Raw genomic sequence first — 17,427 nt, forward strand, 5'->3', positions numbered from 1 at the left:
GGTTCCATTGCACTGCCGGGCAGGCCACTGGGATGCGGGGAGAGCCTATCTCTGTCTGGGTGAAGCTCCCCTGTGATGCACCTTGGATGCCGGGTCTCCCCCGGTCCTTGGGCTCTAGTCCCCACAGGCAAAGGAGACAGTAAATCTGTCGTCTCCAATCCCAGGCGAGTCCCCAGAAATGTTGCGGGATTTTTTAAGGAATCAGAGAGACCAATGGGGTTCAGGAAGATATTTATTATTTAGGTGCACCGGCCCAGTACTCAGCCCAAAGGACTGAGCCCAGAACAAAGAGTTAAGTTACCTTTTAAGCATTTTGTAGGGTGGGTGGAGATCTGTGCAGGGGGAAGCATATTACAGAAGCGAGAAACAAAAGACAGTTATTTAATTAATTGAGAAATGCATTACAGCATTTCTTACTTTTCAAGGAAAAACATGTTTTACAACTTGAGTTTATCTGTCTAGTGACCTTGCAGCTGCACAGCTAGAGAAACAGGGTCTTCACAATGCCTGGCAAAGGAGGAGAGATAAGGCTCACTAGCCACAGAAAAACAGGCAGTTAATTTTTAAAGGACTCCAACTCTTTCTCTTTCTCAGGGGGAATTGGGTTTTCTTACATACAACTGAGTTTCTCCTTACACATTCTTTAATTTCTTTTAATTCCTATTCCAATACCATAAAAGCAATTAAGGACAGGTCTAGAGTTAGTTAAGGTGGAGGTGGTGATAGAGAGGACAGGGTTACATTGGTAAGGGTGACAGTTAGAAGGGGCAGTCCTTTTAGTGAAATAGATGAGAGGTTTTAGATCTGCACAAACCTTTTTCATGGAAGTCCAACTTTGCTCCTGGGTAGTTTAGAGGACGTAGTCCCATGTACTACAAGGTTGCCAGGCTATAGGAGCAGAAAATCAGCGTCTTGGCTGCAGGTGATTACAACGATGAGTGCTAGGGGTAACTGTGTCAATTAGAGGGCCGAGGCATAAATAATTGTGTGAAAAGGCTAGCTGTCATTGATCTTTTACATTTCCACAAGGTATGACAGAGCAAGCATAAAAGGCAATGGTCTGAGGTGACTCAGACTTAGTTACATTAATAACAAAGGAGCTAGTAACAGAATAAGGAAAGGAAAAGAAGCAATATAGAAGGTATATGAAAATTAAGCTTTCTTTAACTTTAACTTAGTAAGGCTTAATCCTAGTACAGTAACCCATGATTCTGATGAGGAAGATGTTTTCTTGACTTGAGTATGGTGGGTCCATCCTTTCTCAGCTGTGAGGATGGCAGTCTCAGTGGTTAACAGCATAAAATAGGGTCCTTCCCAGGCTGGCTCAAGTTTTTTTCTTTCTGTCTTTTGATGAGGATGTGGTTTCTAGGCTGCTGCTGGTGTACTGGAAATTCTAGGGCTGGTACCTGTGCTAAAAGACTTTTAGTTCTGAGGGAAGGGAAAGTGGAAGATAAAAAGTATATAATTTTTGCTGCATATTCGGTGGCTTGAGGCCCCATGGTGATGCCTCCCACTCCATTCCTGCTCGGCACCACTCACGGGATGCTGCGGCCCTGCCCCCTCTTAAGGTCTTGGCCTTCTAGTGGCCTTCATCTCCCCTGCACATTGTGGCCTTGGGGATGAGGAGCTTGTGACTTACCCAGCTGCCCTCGGACCTTAAGAAAGCTAAACACCATTTTTTATTTGACAATGCTTTTTGTATGATTTTATACCAGGTAAGTTAAATTGTACCTTTATATTAATGTGCTATTAATGTTAAACTTAATTTTAATAAAATCTTGTAGACATTATCCAATTTTAATGTCTGACTATAAGGTAAGATTTTTATAGACTCTTTTTAACATGTTAAATTTTTTGTTAAAGAGCAGGTTAGTGCTTTAAGAAAAAACTATTGTGGTTTTATTTTAATGTTCAGTTCACAGCAAAACTGGATGATAAACCCTTTACCTTTAGCCAAAATGTTTACACACAGAATTTCCTTTACAATTAACATGTTAAAACTTGCTTAAACCTTTAAAACAAAATTTTTTAAACCTTTTAATGTAGGTAAAAATCCATATTCTTATGCCTCCTTATAATCCTTTTATTAAAAGTATATTTTATTTTTCTTACATACTTTGTACATAAACTGTTTTTTTAATAGTTTTACATTCAGGAGGCCTAATTACTTTTAAATTATACAATATTTCTTGCATAAATTCCCTTTATAACCTTTCTTACGACTTTCACAGACAATCTTCAACATGTCTTAACTTTCTGCCTTCCTTTTACACTATTTCTTTTCCTAGTTTCACCCTCTGTCTTTCTTTGATTTCTGTCTCTTCCAGTTTCTCTCTTACTTATTCTTTCCCCCTATTTCTCTCTCTCATTTGCACTCTCTTTTTTTCTCTCTCTCTCCGTCATCCCTTGTTTCCTTTTTCCCTCCCAAGTTCTCCCGCTCCTGCGGGCCCGGCAAGGCCGGGCAATAGCATGGGTCCCGCCCCCACACACACTGCCATCTGTTTCTTCTGCTTTTTTTTTCTTTTCCCAATTTCCCTTTTTACTTTTTTCCTTTCTTCTTACACTCAGTTTCTTGGGCTGGGTGGGATTTGTGGGGCTGCAGTCCAGACCCCAGGCCATCACTGGCCCAGAGGCTTGGCAGATGCCTGCTGCAAGTTGCAATAATTATGCCCTTTCACCTCCTCTGCTCTCCTCCTGGCGCCGTTCCCCACCCTCTTTTTCACATAGAGCTGGGCTGGGGAGAGGGACTTAACCCTTGGTGTGCCTGTCTGGTGTCACGCTTGCTGTTTTTGCTCTCTTTCTCTCTGACTTCCTTTCCTGGTGTCTTTTTCCTCCCTGCTGGACTTTGCCTCTGCCAGCCACCTATGCTGCTGTTTTCCCCCCTCTCCTTCCCCTTCCCCTAGGGGAGCAACCGGTGGGAGTGGAGCTTAGCCTTTTTCTTTTCCTGAGAAGAGAGGAAAGGGGAGTTTTGAATATATATTTACTACCGGAGGTTTGTGTGAGATTCAACCCCCACAATGGGGATTTCTCACCTCTTTGAGGTTCAATCCCCCAATGGGGATTTCTCACCTCTTTGAGGTTCAATCCCCCAATGGGGATTTCTCACCTCTTTTTGAGGTTCAACCCCCACAATGGGGATTTCTTACCTCTTTTTAAGGTTTAACCCCCCCAATGGGGATTTCTCACCTCTTTTAACCTCCAAGACATCCTGACTAAGGAATACTTTACCACCCCCTGTGGCTTTCTTTCCCTAGTCCTGACTAAGGAATGCTTTACTGCCCCTGCGGTTTCTCTCTCCTCGGTATGTCTTAACCAAGGAATGCTTTACCACCCTGCTGCTTTTTCCTTAGTCCCCACCACCAAGGAAATACTTTACCGGCTCTCCCAGTGTTTTTTTTTTTCGTCGGTTTGGGCACAGAGTTTCCTGGTTCACATGGATGTGAGGATCCTTTACTCCAGATCGCCAGCCAGTTTTTGTTTTTGTTTTTTCCTGCGTTGCTGAGAGTCTGGGTTTATTCATCACACCAGGTGGATCTTAATTCCATATCCCTGAGGCCACTGCAATGAGGCAGAGGAGTGTGCTCCCTCATGAGAAAGGACTGGAGACCGCCCCCAGAAGAGAACGTATCCATGTACGGATTTCCACCAAAATTGTTAGAAATGCTTGTTTCCCAGTGCCATAAAGAAATTTACTTGAACATAAATTTAATTTCCTCAGCAAGGGCATTTTTACTTTCTGCAGAAAGGGTACACTCGCCAGCTGTTCTGCCATGAGAGTACACTGAACAAGGGAGACAGGGTCATTTATAACCTGACATGTCCACCCTACTGCTATGTCCAGTCTCCATTGGCTGGAACGGGACCTCACATTCTGTATTTGTCCTGATTGGCTAGCAACTTAGAACTTTTTAAAAGAGGCAAAGGCAGAGGAGAACAAAGGAAGGAGGAAGTAATTTATGGAATGCTGAGAAAGGTAAAAACACCTTCAAATAAGGAAAAGGAACAGGCTATCCTAATGCTTGCTTGGACCAGTATAAGCATGCCAGGGCAAATATTTAGGCTAAATTGTGGAAGCTAAGAACATAAAGTACATTGATTTCTTTATTACAGCTCACAGATATTTAAGAATGTTAGCCCAGGTCTTTGAATAAATTTTGCTTCTAAGAGAAGTTACTATTTGTTCCTAATTAGATGGGGAGGAAAGTCTTTGAAGAGGAACCTCTACTTTACTTCTCACAATCATGAAATGAAATTAGAAGCCAATAGCAGAAGGGAAACTGGGAAATTCACAAATATGCAGAAATAAATAATATGCTGTTAAACAACAAATGGATTGAAGAAGATATCACCAGGGAAACTAGAAAATACTTAGAGATGCATTAAAATGAAGACACAAACTCCCAAAACCTATGAAATGCAGCAAAAACAATGCTCAGAGGAAAATCTATACCTAAAAACACCTACATTAAAAAAGAAGAAATGTGCAAAATCAATAATCGAACTTACACATTTAGAAACTAGCAAAGGAGAGGAAACTAGACCAAAGCTAGCAGAAGGAAGGAAATAATAAAGAATGGAGACAAACAAAATAGAGAATAGGAAAGCAATATAAACTATCAGCAGAACCAAAATGTGGTTCTCTGAAAGATCAACAAAGTTGACAAACTTTTAGCCAGACTAACAAAAAGAGAGAATATCAAAAACTAAAATACGAAATGAAAGAGGGGATAATACTGGTAAAAAAAAAAAAAAAAAACCAGACACATAGACCAATGGAAAAGAATAGAGAGCCCAGAAATAAAGCTGCACACCTATGGCCATTTGATCTCTTACAAACTTGACAAAAATAAGCAATGGGGAAAGGACTCCCTATTCAGTAAATGGTGCTGAGATAGCTAACTAGCTATATGCAGAAGAATGAAACTGGGCCCCTACATATCATATACAAAAATTATCTGAAGATGGGTTATCATATACAAACATTTTATCATATACAAAAATTAACTGAAGATGGGTTAAAGATTTAAATGTAAGATATCAAACTATAAGAACCCTAGAAAATCTAGGAAACACCATTCTGGACATCAGCCTCGAGAAAGAGTTTGTGAGTAAGTCCTCAAAAGCAATTGCAACAAAAACAAAAATTGACAATTGGGACCCAAGTAAACTAAAGCACTTTTGCATAGCAAAAGAAGCTATAAACAGAGTAAATAGGCAACCCACAGAATGGGAGAAAATATTCACAAACTATGCATCCAACAAAGGCCTACTATCCAGAATCTACAAGGAAACAATTCAAGAAATAAAAAACAAGTAACTCCATTAAAAAGCAGGCAAAAAACACATGAACAGACACTTTTCAAAAGGAGACATACAAGTGGCCAACAAACATTTGAAAAAATGTTCAATATCACTAATCATCAGAGAAATGCAAATCAAAACCACAATGAGATACCATCTCACACCCATCAGAATAGCTATTATTAATAAGTCAAAAAACAACAGATGCTGGTGAGGCTGCAGAAGAAAGGACACTTACACACTGTTGGTGGAAATGTCAATTAGTTCAGCCACTTTGGAGAGAATTCTCAAAGAACTTAAAACAGAATTATCATTTGACCCAGCAATCCCATTACTGGCATACATCCAAAAGAAAATAAACTGTTCTACCAAAAAGACACATTCACTCATATATTCATCACAGCAATATTCACTGTAGTGAAGACATGGAATCAACCTAGGTGCCTATCAATGGTGGACTGGATAAAGAAAATGTGGCACACATACACCGTGGCATACCGTGCAGACATAAAAAGAATGAAATCATGTCCTTTGCAGCAACAAGGATGCAGCTGGAGGCCATTATCCTAAGTTAATTAACATAGGAACAGAACACCAAATACTGCATGTACTCACTTACAGTGGTAGCTAAAGATTGGGTACTCATGGACATAAAGATGGCAATAATAGGCACTAGGGACTGATGGGGGGAGGTAGGGAAGGGGGCAAGGGTTGAAAAACTAACTGTTGGGTACTATGTTCACTAGTATCCCATCCGGATGACAGGACCATTCAGATCTGAAACCTCAACATCATGCAATATACTCATGTAACAAACCTGCACATGTATCCCCTGAATCAAAAATAAAAGCTGAAATTATTTTTTTAGAAAAAGAAGAGGGGATGTTACCACTGATTTGACAGAAATAAAAAGGATTATAAGAAAATACTATGAACATTGTACTTCAACAAATTAGATGCCCTAATACATTGAAAAACAATTCCTACAAACACACAAACTACCAAAACTGACTCAAGAATAAATAGAAAATCTGCAAAGACTTATAACAAGTATGATATTTGACAATAGTGCCAAACCATTCAAAGTGAAACCACTTCGTCTGGGGCAATACCTGTAGTTAGTTGTCTCGCGCCGATGATTAACAACATGGACACACACGTGGAGTGGGTTAAGGAGCAGAAAGTTTAACAGACAAAAAGGAAGAGAGATAGAATAAGCTTCCTCATGCTGAGAAAGCGGGTCACCTGAGAGAGGGTTTCTGGGTTAGGTGCAGAACGTGATCAATTTTGTACAAAGGCTTGAGGAGGTGGTGATTGATTTACATAGAGCCCAGGGGATTGGTTTGACCAGGTGCTCCATTTACACAGTCCATGAAAAGACTGGCCCTCCAACCCTAATCTTTTATTATGCAATTATGGCTTCTATCTGACTGTCGCCATGACACCTGCACATGTGACTTTACCTGGCTAGTGCCATGACACCCGCACACGTGGCCACAAAGAAAAGGGAGCGAGAATCGCCATATTGAATGTACCTGGCTTCCAGGTACAGCTGATGGCATTTACATATGAAAGCTAGCTTGCATAGCTATGCTTGCAGCTTGAAGTTTCAGGCTGCTTTCTGTTAGAAAAGAAATGGTTTGGGGGCTGCTTTTTATTAATGGAAAATTCCACCAAGAACTCTTTACCCTTTCTAATTGCCTAAAATAATTTTTAATAACTGCTGTATTAAAAGGATATGTGTACCGAAACTAAGCCAAAACACAACTTTAATAGGCTTAAGATCTCTGTGTGTTTGCTCCTAGACAAAACAAATGGGGTACAGAACAAACAAAAACATGTTGATAGGAGAGAGAATGGATCATGGTCTTTCATAGAGCATTCTGTGCTTCTGGACTCAGAAAAGCTGTCAGACACAAGTTTATGGTTTATTACAGCTACAGAAAACACATTAAAAACAGCAAAGGAAAAAGGTATCACTTGAAGAGAACAGATATTCACATTTCAAATTAAATACTTCAGGAAATCCAGTTTAAATAATTGAAAGCAAAACTCAAATGCCAAAAGTGGGTAAATATTTAGTCATATTTTCTTGTAAGTTTCTTTAGATTAATTGTTGATATTATTGTTGCTGCTGTTGAATATCCATTGTCTTCCTATCCTTAACACTACAGGAACACAAATACGTCATTGTAGATATATTAGCTTAAGCCATTCCCTACTCTTCTAACCAATTCTGAACTCTTAACCGTGTGATTTCAAATAAAAAATTTTCCCACGATACGCTCTGTAGTAAAGATATAAATAGGTTTGTAACAATGACATTTGGGGAAATTTATCAGGGCTTTACATGTATTTACATAATAGAAACAGGCAGAGAATGCTTAAGGACACTAATCCCATTTGTGAAGACTCTACCCTCATGACCTAATAACCTACCAAAGGCCCCACCTTCTAATACAATCACATTGGGGTTAGGATTTCAACGTATGAATTTGGCGGGGACACAAACATTGAGTCTATAGCACTGTCATATACTAGTGTTCTGTAGCAGATTAGCAAATTTATGAACACACAGTTTCACAATTTCTAGAGGAATATGCTTCCTCATTGTATAATTTTTCATGTTCATTAACAGAACCAGATGTATTTAGCTTCACTATATCATATAAAAATAAAACACCAGGCCGGGCACGGTGGCTCATGCCTGTAATCCCAACACTTTGGGAGGCCAAGGCAGGTAGATCATGAGGTCAGGAGACTGAGACCATCCTGGCTAACACAGTGAAACCCCATCTCTACTAAAAATACAAAAAATTAGCCAGGCATGGTGGCACGCACCTGTAGTCCCAGCTACTCGGGAGGCTGAGGCAGGAGAATCGCATAAAACCGGGAGGTGGAGGTTGCAGTGAGCCAAGATCGCGCCACTGCACTCCAGCCTGGGCGACAGAGGGAGACTCCATCTAAAAAAAATAAAATAAAATAAAATAAAACACCAAAAGCATATAAACTTAAAACTTAGGTTCAGTAATTAGTGTTTAAGTGGTTTATCTTACTTAGAAAAGATCTAGGTTCTTATTTTAGGCAAACATAACATTAAACAAAGCTAGCCATCATTTGAAGTTATTTCCCTATTAACTATTTTTACAGGATGTCCATGTTTGACTGGCATCACAAAAGCAAAAACCTAAAAAGTTAAATGCATGAGTTTGTTGTTTTACTGCTGTGCTTGACACACATGACGTAATGGAATCAGACAATTCAGTTTTACCTGCATCTTTACTTGTACATTTGTTGTTAGTTTGGATTATATTAATTATTATTATTATTATTATTTCAGACACAGTCCCACTCTGTCCCCCAGGCTGGAGTGCAGTGGCACCTTCTCAGCTCACTGCAACCTCCGCCTCCTGGATTCAAGCAATTCTCATGCCTCAACCTCCTGAGTAGTTGGGATTACAGGCGTATGCCACCATGCCTGGCTATTTTTTATTTTATTTTATTTTTAGTAGAGATGGGTTTTCACCATGTTGGCCAGATGGTATCAAACTCCTGACCTCACGTAATCCACCCACCTTGGCCTCTTAAAGTGGTGGAATTACAGGTGTGAAACACTGCACCCAGCCATTAGCTTGAATTTATAATGTTTATAACCTTAAACATCTGCCAGACATAATATTAGTTTATTAAATGAGTAAACCCAAATAGAATAAAAATATATGCCCATATTATACTTGAAACTGACAACTCAGAAGACAGCTGTTTTTATTAAACCAAAAATATTAAACTAACTTTATTTACCAAAGATTTAACCAAGTCATGTGAACTTGAAAAGCATTTGGGTTTCTTTCTATATCACTGGGAGTTTTAGGAATATTCCATTGAGATAAGTGTTCATTTATCTTTAGGCCAATTTGAATAGAGCTCCTTTAAGAGATTTTATAAATTCATTAGTTAATACCATCCAGAGGTGGAAAAAAATCACATATACATAACATACATTCATACACAAACATAGACACAGGCATAAACGGAGATCTTGGTTTCCTTCTAAACTTTTAGCCATGAATCATTAATACAAAACTCATTGATTCATATCTTCTTTATATTTTTATCCGAATTATATTTCTGACAAAAATGGGACAAGGTTACCTACTGAATAAAGGCTAAAGCCTTTTTTAAATCAATATTTGTAGAGAAGACTTTTAAGATTTTCTTTTACCCTGATATGTAATCTTATGAAGTCCGTGGATACTATTTTAGGCAAGAGACTAAGGAGACATCTAGCGGCTGTTTGAATATCTCCAAAACACATCTGAGTGGATAAAATATTCAGTCTATTTCTAATTATCCTTTTTCCTTTTGAGCTTCAGGTAGTTGCCTTTGGGGTCACTAAGTCCCTTGAGAGCCCCTAATGGGGTCAAGCAACCTAAAGGTAAAGAGACTGGGAAGTTGAGGGGTCAAAATGGGAAGGGAAGTCTGGCAGGAGTGGACAGAGGAATGGAAGAGGTAGGAGTTTGCCAGGGACATATTAAAGCATTCAAGGCAGCTGAAGAGAAGATTGAAGGTAGCAATGAAACCAAGTGCCCCATTTTCTTAAAAGGAATTATTTTTACCTTTTTTTCTTTTTCCCTCGCCTCTTACTTAGCTCTTTAGGAATACAATTAAAATCTTTACCTTCTTTTTAACAGGCACTCCCTGCACTGCAAGCTTATCTAACTATGTTTTTGCTTAGAAGTTCCAGGGACCAAATCTCAAAACAAACAAAGCACCCTCTGGAATTCTCCCCCACCGGGAGACTGCCTCAAAACAGCAATTAATTAACAACCCACTTCTGTCCACGAAGGCACTGACCAGACCATCAGACCACAGCATCACTTAAGGTAAGCATTGGAGCGAGTCACATAGATCCCACACCTAGTCACCCCTCTTGCATGCCATTCACTCCAAGTTCCCCTTTTTAAACCCTTGTTTTCTATCCCAAAGGTTAAAGTGGATCCCTTAAGGCAGGAGCCTCTTCTGCTTCTCCACTGCTAAGCTCTGGAATAAGTCAGTTTCTTTTCTTTTTCTTTCTCTTTCTTTCTTTCTTTCTTTCTCCCTTTCCTTTCTTTTTTTCTCTCTTTCTTTTCCTTTTTTCATTCTTTCTTTTTTCTTTTTTTTAAGATGGAGTCTCACTCTGTCACCCAGGCTGGAGGGCAGTGGTGCAATCTCAGCTCACGGCAACCTCCGCCTCCCAGGCTCAAGCAATTCTCCTGCCTCAGCCTCCCGAGTACCTGGGACTACAGGCGTGCACCACCACGCCTGGATAATTTTTTGTATTTTTAGCAGAGACAGGGTTTTGTCATGTTGGCCAGGCTGGTCTCGAACTCCTGGCCTCAAGTGACCTGCCTGCTTCAACCTCCTGAAGTGCTGGGAATACAGGCGTGAGCCACCATGCCAGGCCTAGAATAAATCACTTTCTTTTTACCACCCTCGTCCTTGCTATTTGATTTTATAAGCGCTGAGCGGCCAAATCTGTGTTTGGTTAAACATTTGGTGGCCCATACAGGGAGCACTGTGCATTTCTGGCTGTCCGAGCCTACTGGCCCAGTTTACACTACTGGGCAGGGCACAGGGCCACCTGTGAACACCAACTGCTTGTTGGTAAGCAAGTTCTTACAACTGCTTGTTGTAAGAACATTAGGGTATTTCCCAAAAGCTGCCAAAATGCTTTCTTTTCAGGTAACCTCCCTTTCTCTTTCCTGCATGATGTCTGCTGCCTTCAATGCCTTGCTGGTATAAAGAATGTGACCTCTGAAGAAATTTGGCAACCTTTGAAACTGGGTGAGTGACTTGGAGTGGACTCGACTTTCCTCTGTGTCTTCTACAGTGTTGCTGGGGATCTGCTCTGTTTAGACTTGGCTGCCAGTGGCACCATTTTGGCGTTTAACACATTTGTATATGTGGCACCATTGGGGCTTTGGCACCATTTGGACTTAGCTGCCTGTGGAGCTGTTTGGAACTGAGGTAAGGCATTCAGGATTTTACCTAGCCCCTTAACCAGGGTTTTGTTCAGAAGTGCACCATTTGTTTGTAAGTGTGAGTGTTTGACCTTTGTGTGTGGATCCTGATTTCATCCTTTCCTTTTCACTTCCAACTTCATCTTCCTGATTTATCTTGCAAAGCCACCTACATTGTTACTTCTCTCAGGCAAATGTATCTTTAGCTCCCTCCAGCTGGAAACAGTTCACTTCAACCAGTGACTTGTGGAGTGGGGAGGGATTCATCCTACATTGTGCAGGTCTAGGGTACTTGGGCTCTCCCTGACAGGAGGTAAATGAGAGTGGTGGGGGTACCAAACCCACACCATGCAGGGGCTGGAAGGGTCACAAACCTCCTTCTCTTTCCTTCTCTTTCTCTTTCTCTCCTTTAAAACCCAGCTCCTTCACAGAAGCCTGCCAGGAACTTCATATTTTAATTCTCTTTGGAATTACAGCTGGTTACATATTATGACGTATTTTTGTGCACATTTTTAAATGATGAGAAAATTACAGCAAGAAAAATTCAGAGCTCGAGTGGTAACCTGCAACTAGAAAGTTAAGCAGAGTGTTTTAAAGCTCTCCATCTTCCTCTAATTTCTATTCTGCCTGCTTGAAATCTATTACTAACCTTCGGGTGCTGAGATGAGACTCGTTATTTGTGGTCCAACTAGAATATAAACATTGGAAACTCATCTGAAACTGAAAAAAAAAGATAGAAGAGGTTATATATATATATATATATTTTTTTTCAAACTGCCACAGAGACTGCTTTACCCAAATTTTGGTTCACAGCTTTCATTGGATTATATATTGGGGGCAATCAAAATTTAGCCATATAAACAGCTTCCAATGTAATCAAAGAATAATGTGGATCCAGCTATCTTTCATAAAGTTGTGAGTTTGTATTGTTATCTGATGGCTAGAATTCTGAGGTAAAAGCTATTGGGACCTTTGTTTGTGTGCGTATACATGTTTAGATCTGTTCATGTGTATGTACATGTATTATATATTGTATCTAGCATGCTACCAAAAGGATTATAAGTAAATGAGTACAATCTGCCAAGATGGGCAGATTACTTGAGGCCAGGAGTTCAAGACCAGCCTAGCCAACATGACAAACACCCACCTCTACAAAAAATGCTTTTTAAGTTCACATGAATTTAGTAATCTTTGATAAATAAAACTGATCTTAAGATTATTGGTGAAATAAAAATAGAAATACCTTCAGAATTGTCAGCACACATTTTTGTCTGAGTTTATTGACCAAATGGTTTATATTTGTCACTGTCTATAAATAAAAGTATTAGGCTTTAACATAAATGTCATAAGCCTATAAACCCACCAAAAAAATATTTGTGTGATTTTTTTAAATAAATAAGACTAATATAATATTGTTAGTTTAATAAAAAATTAAATCTTCTAAATTATCAACAAAATGCCCATATGTTTAACTTTAAGGTTCTTACTTAAATAAACACCTAATGTGTACAGACTTTAAAAATGGTTAACAGGGAACTAACTCTAAATAATGATTACCTTTGTGTAATATCTCAGTTTTCATAAGTAATCTAGATAAACTGTCAAAAGTTTAAAATTTGAACATGTAAATAAAATAAATGCTTGCAGGCCAGGTGCAGTGGCTCACACCTGTAATCCCAGCACTTTGGGAGGCCAAGGTAGGCTGATCACTTGAGGCCAGGTGTTTGAGACCAGCCTGACCAACATGGTGAAACCCCATCTCTACTAAAAATACAAAAAAAAATTAGCCAGGCATGGTGGTGCATGCCTGTAGTCCTAGCTACTTGGGAGGCTGAGGCAGGAGAATCACTGGAACCTGGAAGATGGAGGTTGCAGTGAGCTGAGATCACTCCACTTCACTCCAGCCTGGGTGACAGAGTAAGACTCCATCTCAAATAAATAAAAAATAAATGCTTGTAAATAGAGTTTTCATGTACTTTAAAATCCTGAAATTTTTAAATTAAGTAATAATTGCTTGTTGGATGTCTGGGCCATTTCTAATTAAGAAAAAATTAAGTAAAGAAAAACGTGTTTCTAAAATCATGGAGGCCGGGCACAGTGGCTTACACCTGTAATCCTAGCACTCTGGGAGGCCAAGATGGGCAGATTACTTGAGGCCAGGAGTTCAAGACCAGCCTAGCCAACATGACAAACACCCACCTCTACAGAAAATAAAAAATTAGCCGGGCATGGTAGTACATGACTGTAATCCCAACTACCTTGGAGGCTGAGGCACGAGAATTGCTTGAGCCTGGGAAATGGAGGTTGCAGTGAACCAAGATCACACCACTGCCCTCCAACCTGGGCAATAGAGTGAATCCATGTCTCAAAAAATTAATTAATTAGTTAGTTAATTAATTAAAATAAAATTATGGAATGGTTTCCTCTATAAAATACTATTATCTGTTAAATTGTTCATAATTTCTTCCTTCCTAGGTTTTCACTAAAATTTACAGTCGCTAAGAATAGGAATTCTAGTTAATAAGTATTATATAAGTTATATTCCTAGTTTAAAAATAATTTTATATAATGTAGAGGGTTTTTTAAGTTTTTTTTTTAAAAGCAATAAATAGGAGACAGGTATGAAAAAGTTATGGATATAAAAATATATCTTTAGCGATATTCAGAGAAGGACTGTGTGGTAGATAGAGCTCCCTCTCCCCTCTCCCCTCTCCCCTCTCCCCTCCCCCCTCCCCCCTCTCCCCTCTCCCCTCTCCCCTCTCCCCTCTTTCCACGGTCTCCCTCTGATGCCGAGCCGAAGCTGGACGGTGCTGCTGCCATCTCAGCTCACTGCAACCTCCCTGCCCGATTCTCCTGCCTCAGCCTGCCGAGTGCCTGCGATTGCAGGCGTGCGCCGCCACGCCTGACTGGTTTTCGTATTTTTTTGGTGGAGACGGGGTTTCGATGTGTCGGCTGGGCTGGTCTCCAGCTCCTAACCGCGAGTGATCCGCCAGCCTCGGCCTCCCGAGGTGCCGGGATTGCAGACGGAGTCTCGTTAACTCAGTGCTCAATGGCACCCAGGCTGGAGTGCAGTGGCGTGATCTCGGCTCGCTACAACCACCTCCCAGCCGCCTGCCTTGGCCTCCCTAAGTGCCGAGATTGCAGCCTCTGCCTGGCAGCCACCCCGTCTGGGAAGTGAGGAGCGTCTCCGCCTGACTGCCCATCGTCTGGGATGTGAGGAGCCCCTCTGCCTGGCTGCCCAGTCTGGAAAGTGAGGAGCGTCTCTGCCCGGCCGCCATCCCATCTAGGAAGTGAGGAGCGCCTCTTCCCGGCCGCCATCACATCTGGGAAGTGAGGAGCGTCTCTGCCCGGCCGCCCATCGTCTGAGATGTGGGGAGCACCTCTGCCCTGCCGCCCCGTCCGGGATGTGAGGAGTGTCTCTGCCCGGCCGCCCTGTCTGAGAAGTGAGGAGACCCTCTGCCTGGCAACCGCCCCGTCTGAGAAGTGAGGAGCCCCTCCGCCCGGCAGCCACCCCGTCTGAGAAGTGAGGAGCGTCCTCCCTCCTCGTCTGGGAGGGAGGTGGGGGGGTCAGCCCCCCGCCCGGCCAGCCGCCCCGTCCGGGAGGTGAGGGGCACCTCTGCCCGGCCGCCCCTACCGGGAAGTGAGGAGCCCCTCTGCCCGGCCAGCCGCCTCGTCCGGGAGGGAGGTGGGGGGGTCAGCCCCCCGCCTGGCCAGCCGCCCCGTCCGGGAGGCGAGGGGTGCCTCTGCCCGGCCGCCCCTACTGGGAAGTGAGGAGCCCCTCTGCCCGGCCAGCCGCCCCGTCCGGGAGGGAGGTGGGGGGGTCAGCCCCCCGCCCGGCCAGCCGCCCCGTCCGGGAGGGAGGTGGGGGGATCAGCCCCCCGCCTGGCCAGCCGCCCCGTCCGGGAGGGAGGTGGGGGGATCAGCCCCCTGCCCGGCCAGCCGCCCTGTCCAGGAGGTGGGGGGGGCGCCTCTGCCCAGCCGCCCCTACTGGGAAGTGAGGAGCCCCTCTGCCCGGCCAGCCGCTCTGTCTGGGAGGGAGGTGGGGGGGGTCAGCCCCCGGCCCGGCCAGCCGCCCCGTCCGGGAGGGAGGTGGGGGGGTTAGCCCCCCGCCTGGCCAGCCGCCCCATCCGGGAGGTGAGGGGCGCCTCTGCCCGGCTGCCCCTTCTGGGAAGTGAGGAGCCCCTCTGCCCGGCCAGCCGCCCCGTCCGGGAGGGAGGTGGGGGGGTCAGCCCCCCGCCCGGCCAGCCGCCCCGTCCGGGAGGGAGGTGGGGGGGTCAGCCCCCCGCCCGGCCAGCCGCCCCGTCCGGGAGGGAGGTGGGGGGTCAGCCCCCCACCCGGCCAGCCGCCCCGTCTGGGAGGGAGGTGGGGGGATCAGCCCCCCGCCCGGCCAGCCGCCCTGTCCGGGAGGTGAGGGGCGCCTCTGCCCGGCCGCCCCTACCGGGAAGTGAGGAGCCCCTCTGCCCGGCCAGCCGCCCCCTCTGGGAGGGAGGTGGGGGGGTCAGCCCCCCGCCGGGCCAGCCGCCCCGTCGGGGAAGTGAGGGGCGCCTCTGCCCGGCCGCCCCTACTGGGAAGTGAGGAGCCCCTCTGCCCAGCCAGCCGCCCTGTCCGGGAGGGAGGTGGGGGGGGTCAGCCCCCCGCCCGGCCAGCCGCCCCGTCCGGGAGGTGAGGGGCGCTTCTGCCCGGCCGCCCCTACTGGGAAGTGAGGAGCTCCTCTGCCCGGCCACCACCCCATCTGGGAGGTGTACTCAACAGCTCATTGAGAACGGGCCATGAAGACAATGGCGGTTTTGTGGAATAGAAAGGGGGGAAAGGTGGGGAAAAGATTGAGAAATCGGATGGTTGCTGTGTCTGTGTAGAAAGAGGTAGACATGGGAGACTTTTCATTTTGTTCTGTACTAAGAAAAATTCTTCTGCCTTGGGATCCTGTTGATCTGTGACCTTACCCCCAACCCTGTGCTCTCTGAAACATGTGCTGTATCCACTCAGGGTTGAATGGATTAAGGGCGGTGCAAGATGTGCTTTGTTAAACAGATGCTTGAAGGCAGCATGTTCGTTAAGAGTCATCACCACTCCTTAATCTCAAGTACCCAGGGACACAAACACTGCGGAAGGCCGCAGGGTCCTCTGCCTAGGAAAACCAGAGAACTTTGTTCACTTGTTTATCTGCTGACCTTCCCTCCACTATTGTCCTGTGACCCTGCCAAATCCCCCTCTGCGAGAAACACCCAAGAATGATCAATAAAAAAGAAAAAAAAAAAAAAAGAATTTATTAGCAAAGTGGACTTTAAAAAAAATATATATATATATATCTTTAATTTAAAAATGGTATAAAGAAAATAAAATAATTTTTATATGAAATAAGATCTTCATCCTAAAATAAAGTGACTGGTTATTTAGAAAAGAGAAAAATTTAGGACAAGTCAAATAGTCCAAGCATGTTATAGATGATCTATGTAAGTCATGATAAAGTTTGTGAGGAGGAATTTATGAAAGAAATTTTATATATAATTAAGTTGGGCTATAATTAAAAAGGAATTATTTATAATAGTCTTTCTAAAGATTGGTCACCTATGGTAAAACAAAGTTTTCTTAAGGTATTGATTTACTCTTAATAAAATTACAAAAGGTAGAAAAGGGAAAAGGACTCAGAATTTAAAAAAATAAAATTGCAAAAGATTATTCATTTTAATTCTATAACCTATTTCTTTTAAAAACTTCTTGGAATCATATCTCAGAAGTTCAACTTTTGATGTGTCTCACTGAATTCAGCTTTTTTTCCCCTTGAGAGGGCCCAAGGTAACAACTCTCTCCTTTAGCTTTTTTATCAACTCCTATAACATTTTTCTTCCAGTTCTAACTGCTGTTGTGGCCTAATGCTAAAATGTTTTCCCTTAAAGGTCTAGAAAAGTAATGTTTTCCTCTCGGATAACTTGACTCTGCACTCTTGTCTTTCCTTAATATGTCCAAATTTTCAATGTAATCTGAAAATTTCTCATGCATTTAGTCAGAGTCATGTATTCCCTGGCTATACTCATTACCTTAAACACAGTCTTCCCGTGTACGATTAAAGTTAAGTACTTTTTTCATCTAGTTTGACTTTCAGATTATCTAAATGGGCTTTCTAATT

At 43.1% G+C, this 17,427-nt stretch overlaps 1 protein-coding gene and 1 long non-coding RNA gene across 4 annotated transcripts in view; one reads left to right on the forward strand and one right to left on the reverse strand.

The window, feature by feature from the left end:
* Positions 1-214: 214 nt before the first annotated feature.
* Positions 215-17,427, reverse strand: part of LOC473763 (uncharacterized) — a 29,317-nt gene continuing 12,104 nt past the window's right edge. Inside the window, exons 3-5 of one of the 3 annotated variants that reach the window (XM_063804309.1) lie at positions 8,143-8,264; positions 3,377-3,558; positions 215-1,428 (exon numbers count right to left, since the gene is read on the reverse strand). In XM_063804309.1, coding sequence (XP_063660379.1) covers positions 8,155-8,264 — 110 coding nt within the window. In that variant the 3' untranslated portion in view covers positions 215-1,428; positions 3,377-3,558; positions 8,143-8,154. Of the gene's footprint in view, positions 1,429-3,376; positions 3,559-8,142; positions 8,265-11,949; positions 12,021-17,427 lie in introns of those variants that run through there. The other 2 variants (XM_054676285.2, XM_024353269.3) reach the window with 2 other exon arrangements.
* Positions 10,296-13,232, forward strand: LOC134809313 (uncharacterized). The gene is made up of 3 exons (XR_010154728.1): positions 10,296-10,350; positions 11,023-11,076; positions 11,171-13,232. It is a non-coding gene; the product is annotated as an uncharacterized LOC134809313 (long non-coding RNA).

This window comes from Pan troglodytes, chromosome X (genome assembly GCF_028858775.2).
Source record: "Pan troglodytes isolate AG18354 chromosome X, NHGRI_mPanTro3-v2.0_pri, whole genome shotgun sequence".
NCBI classification, from domain to species: Eukaryota; Metazoa; Chordata; class Mammalia; order Primates; family Hominidae; genus Pan; species Pan troglodytes.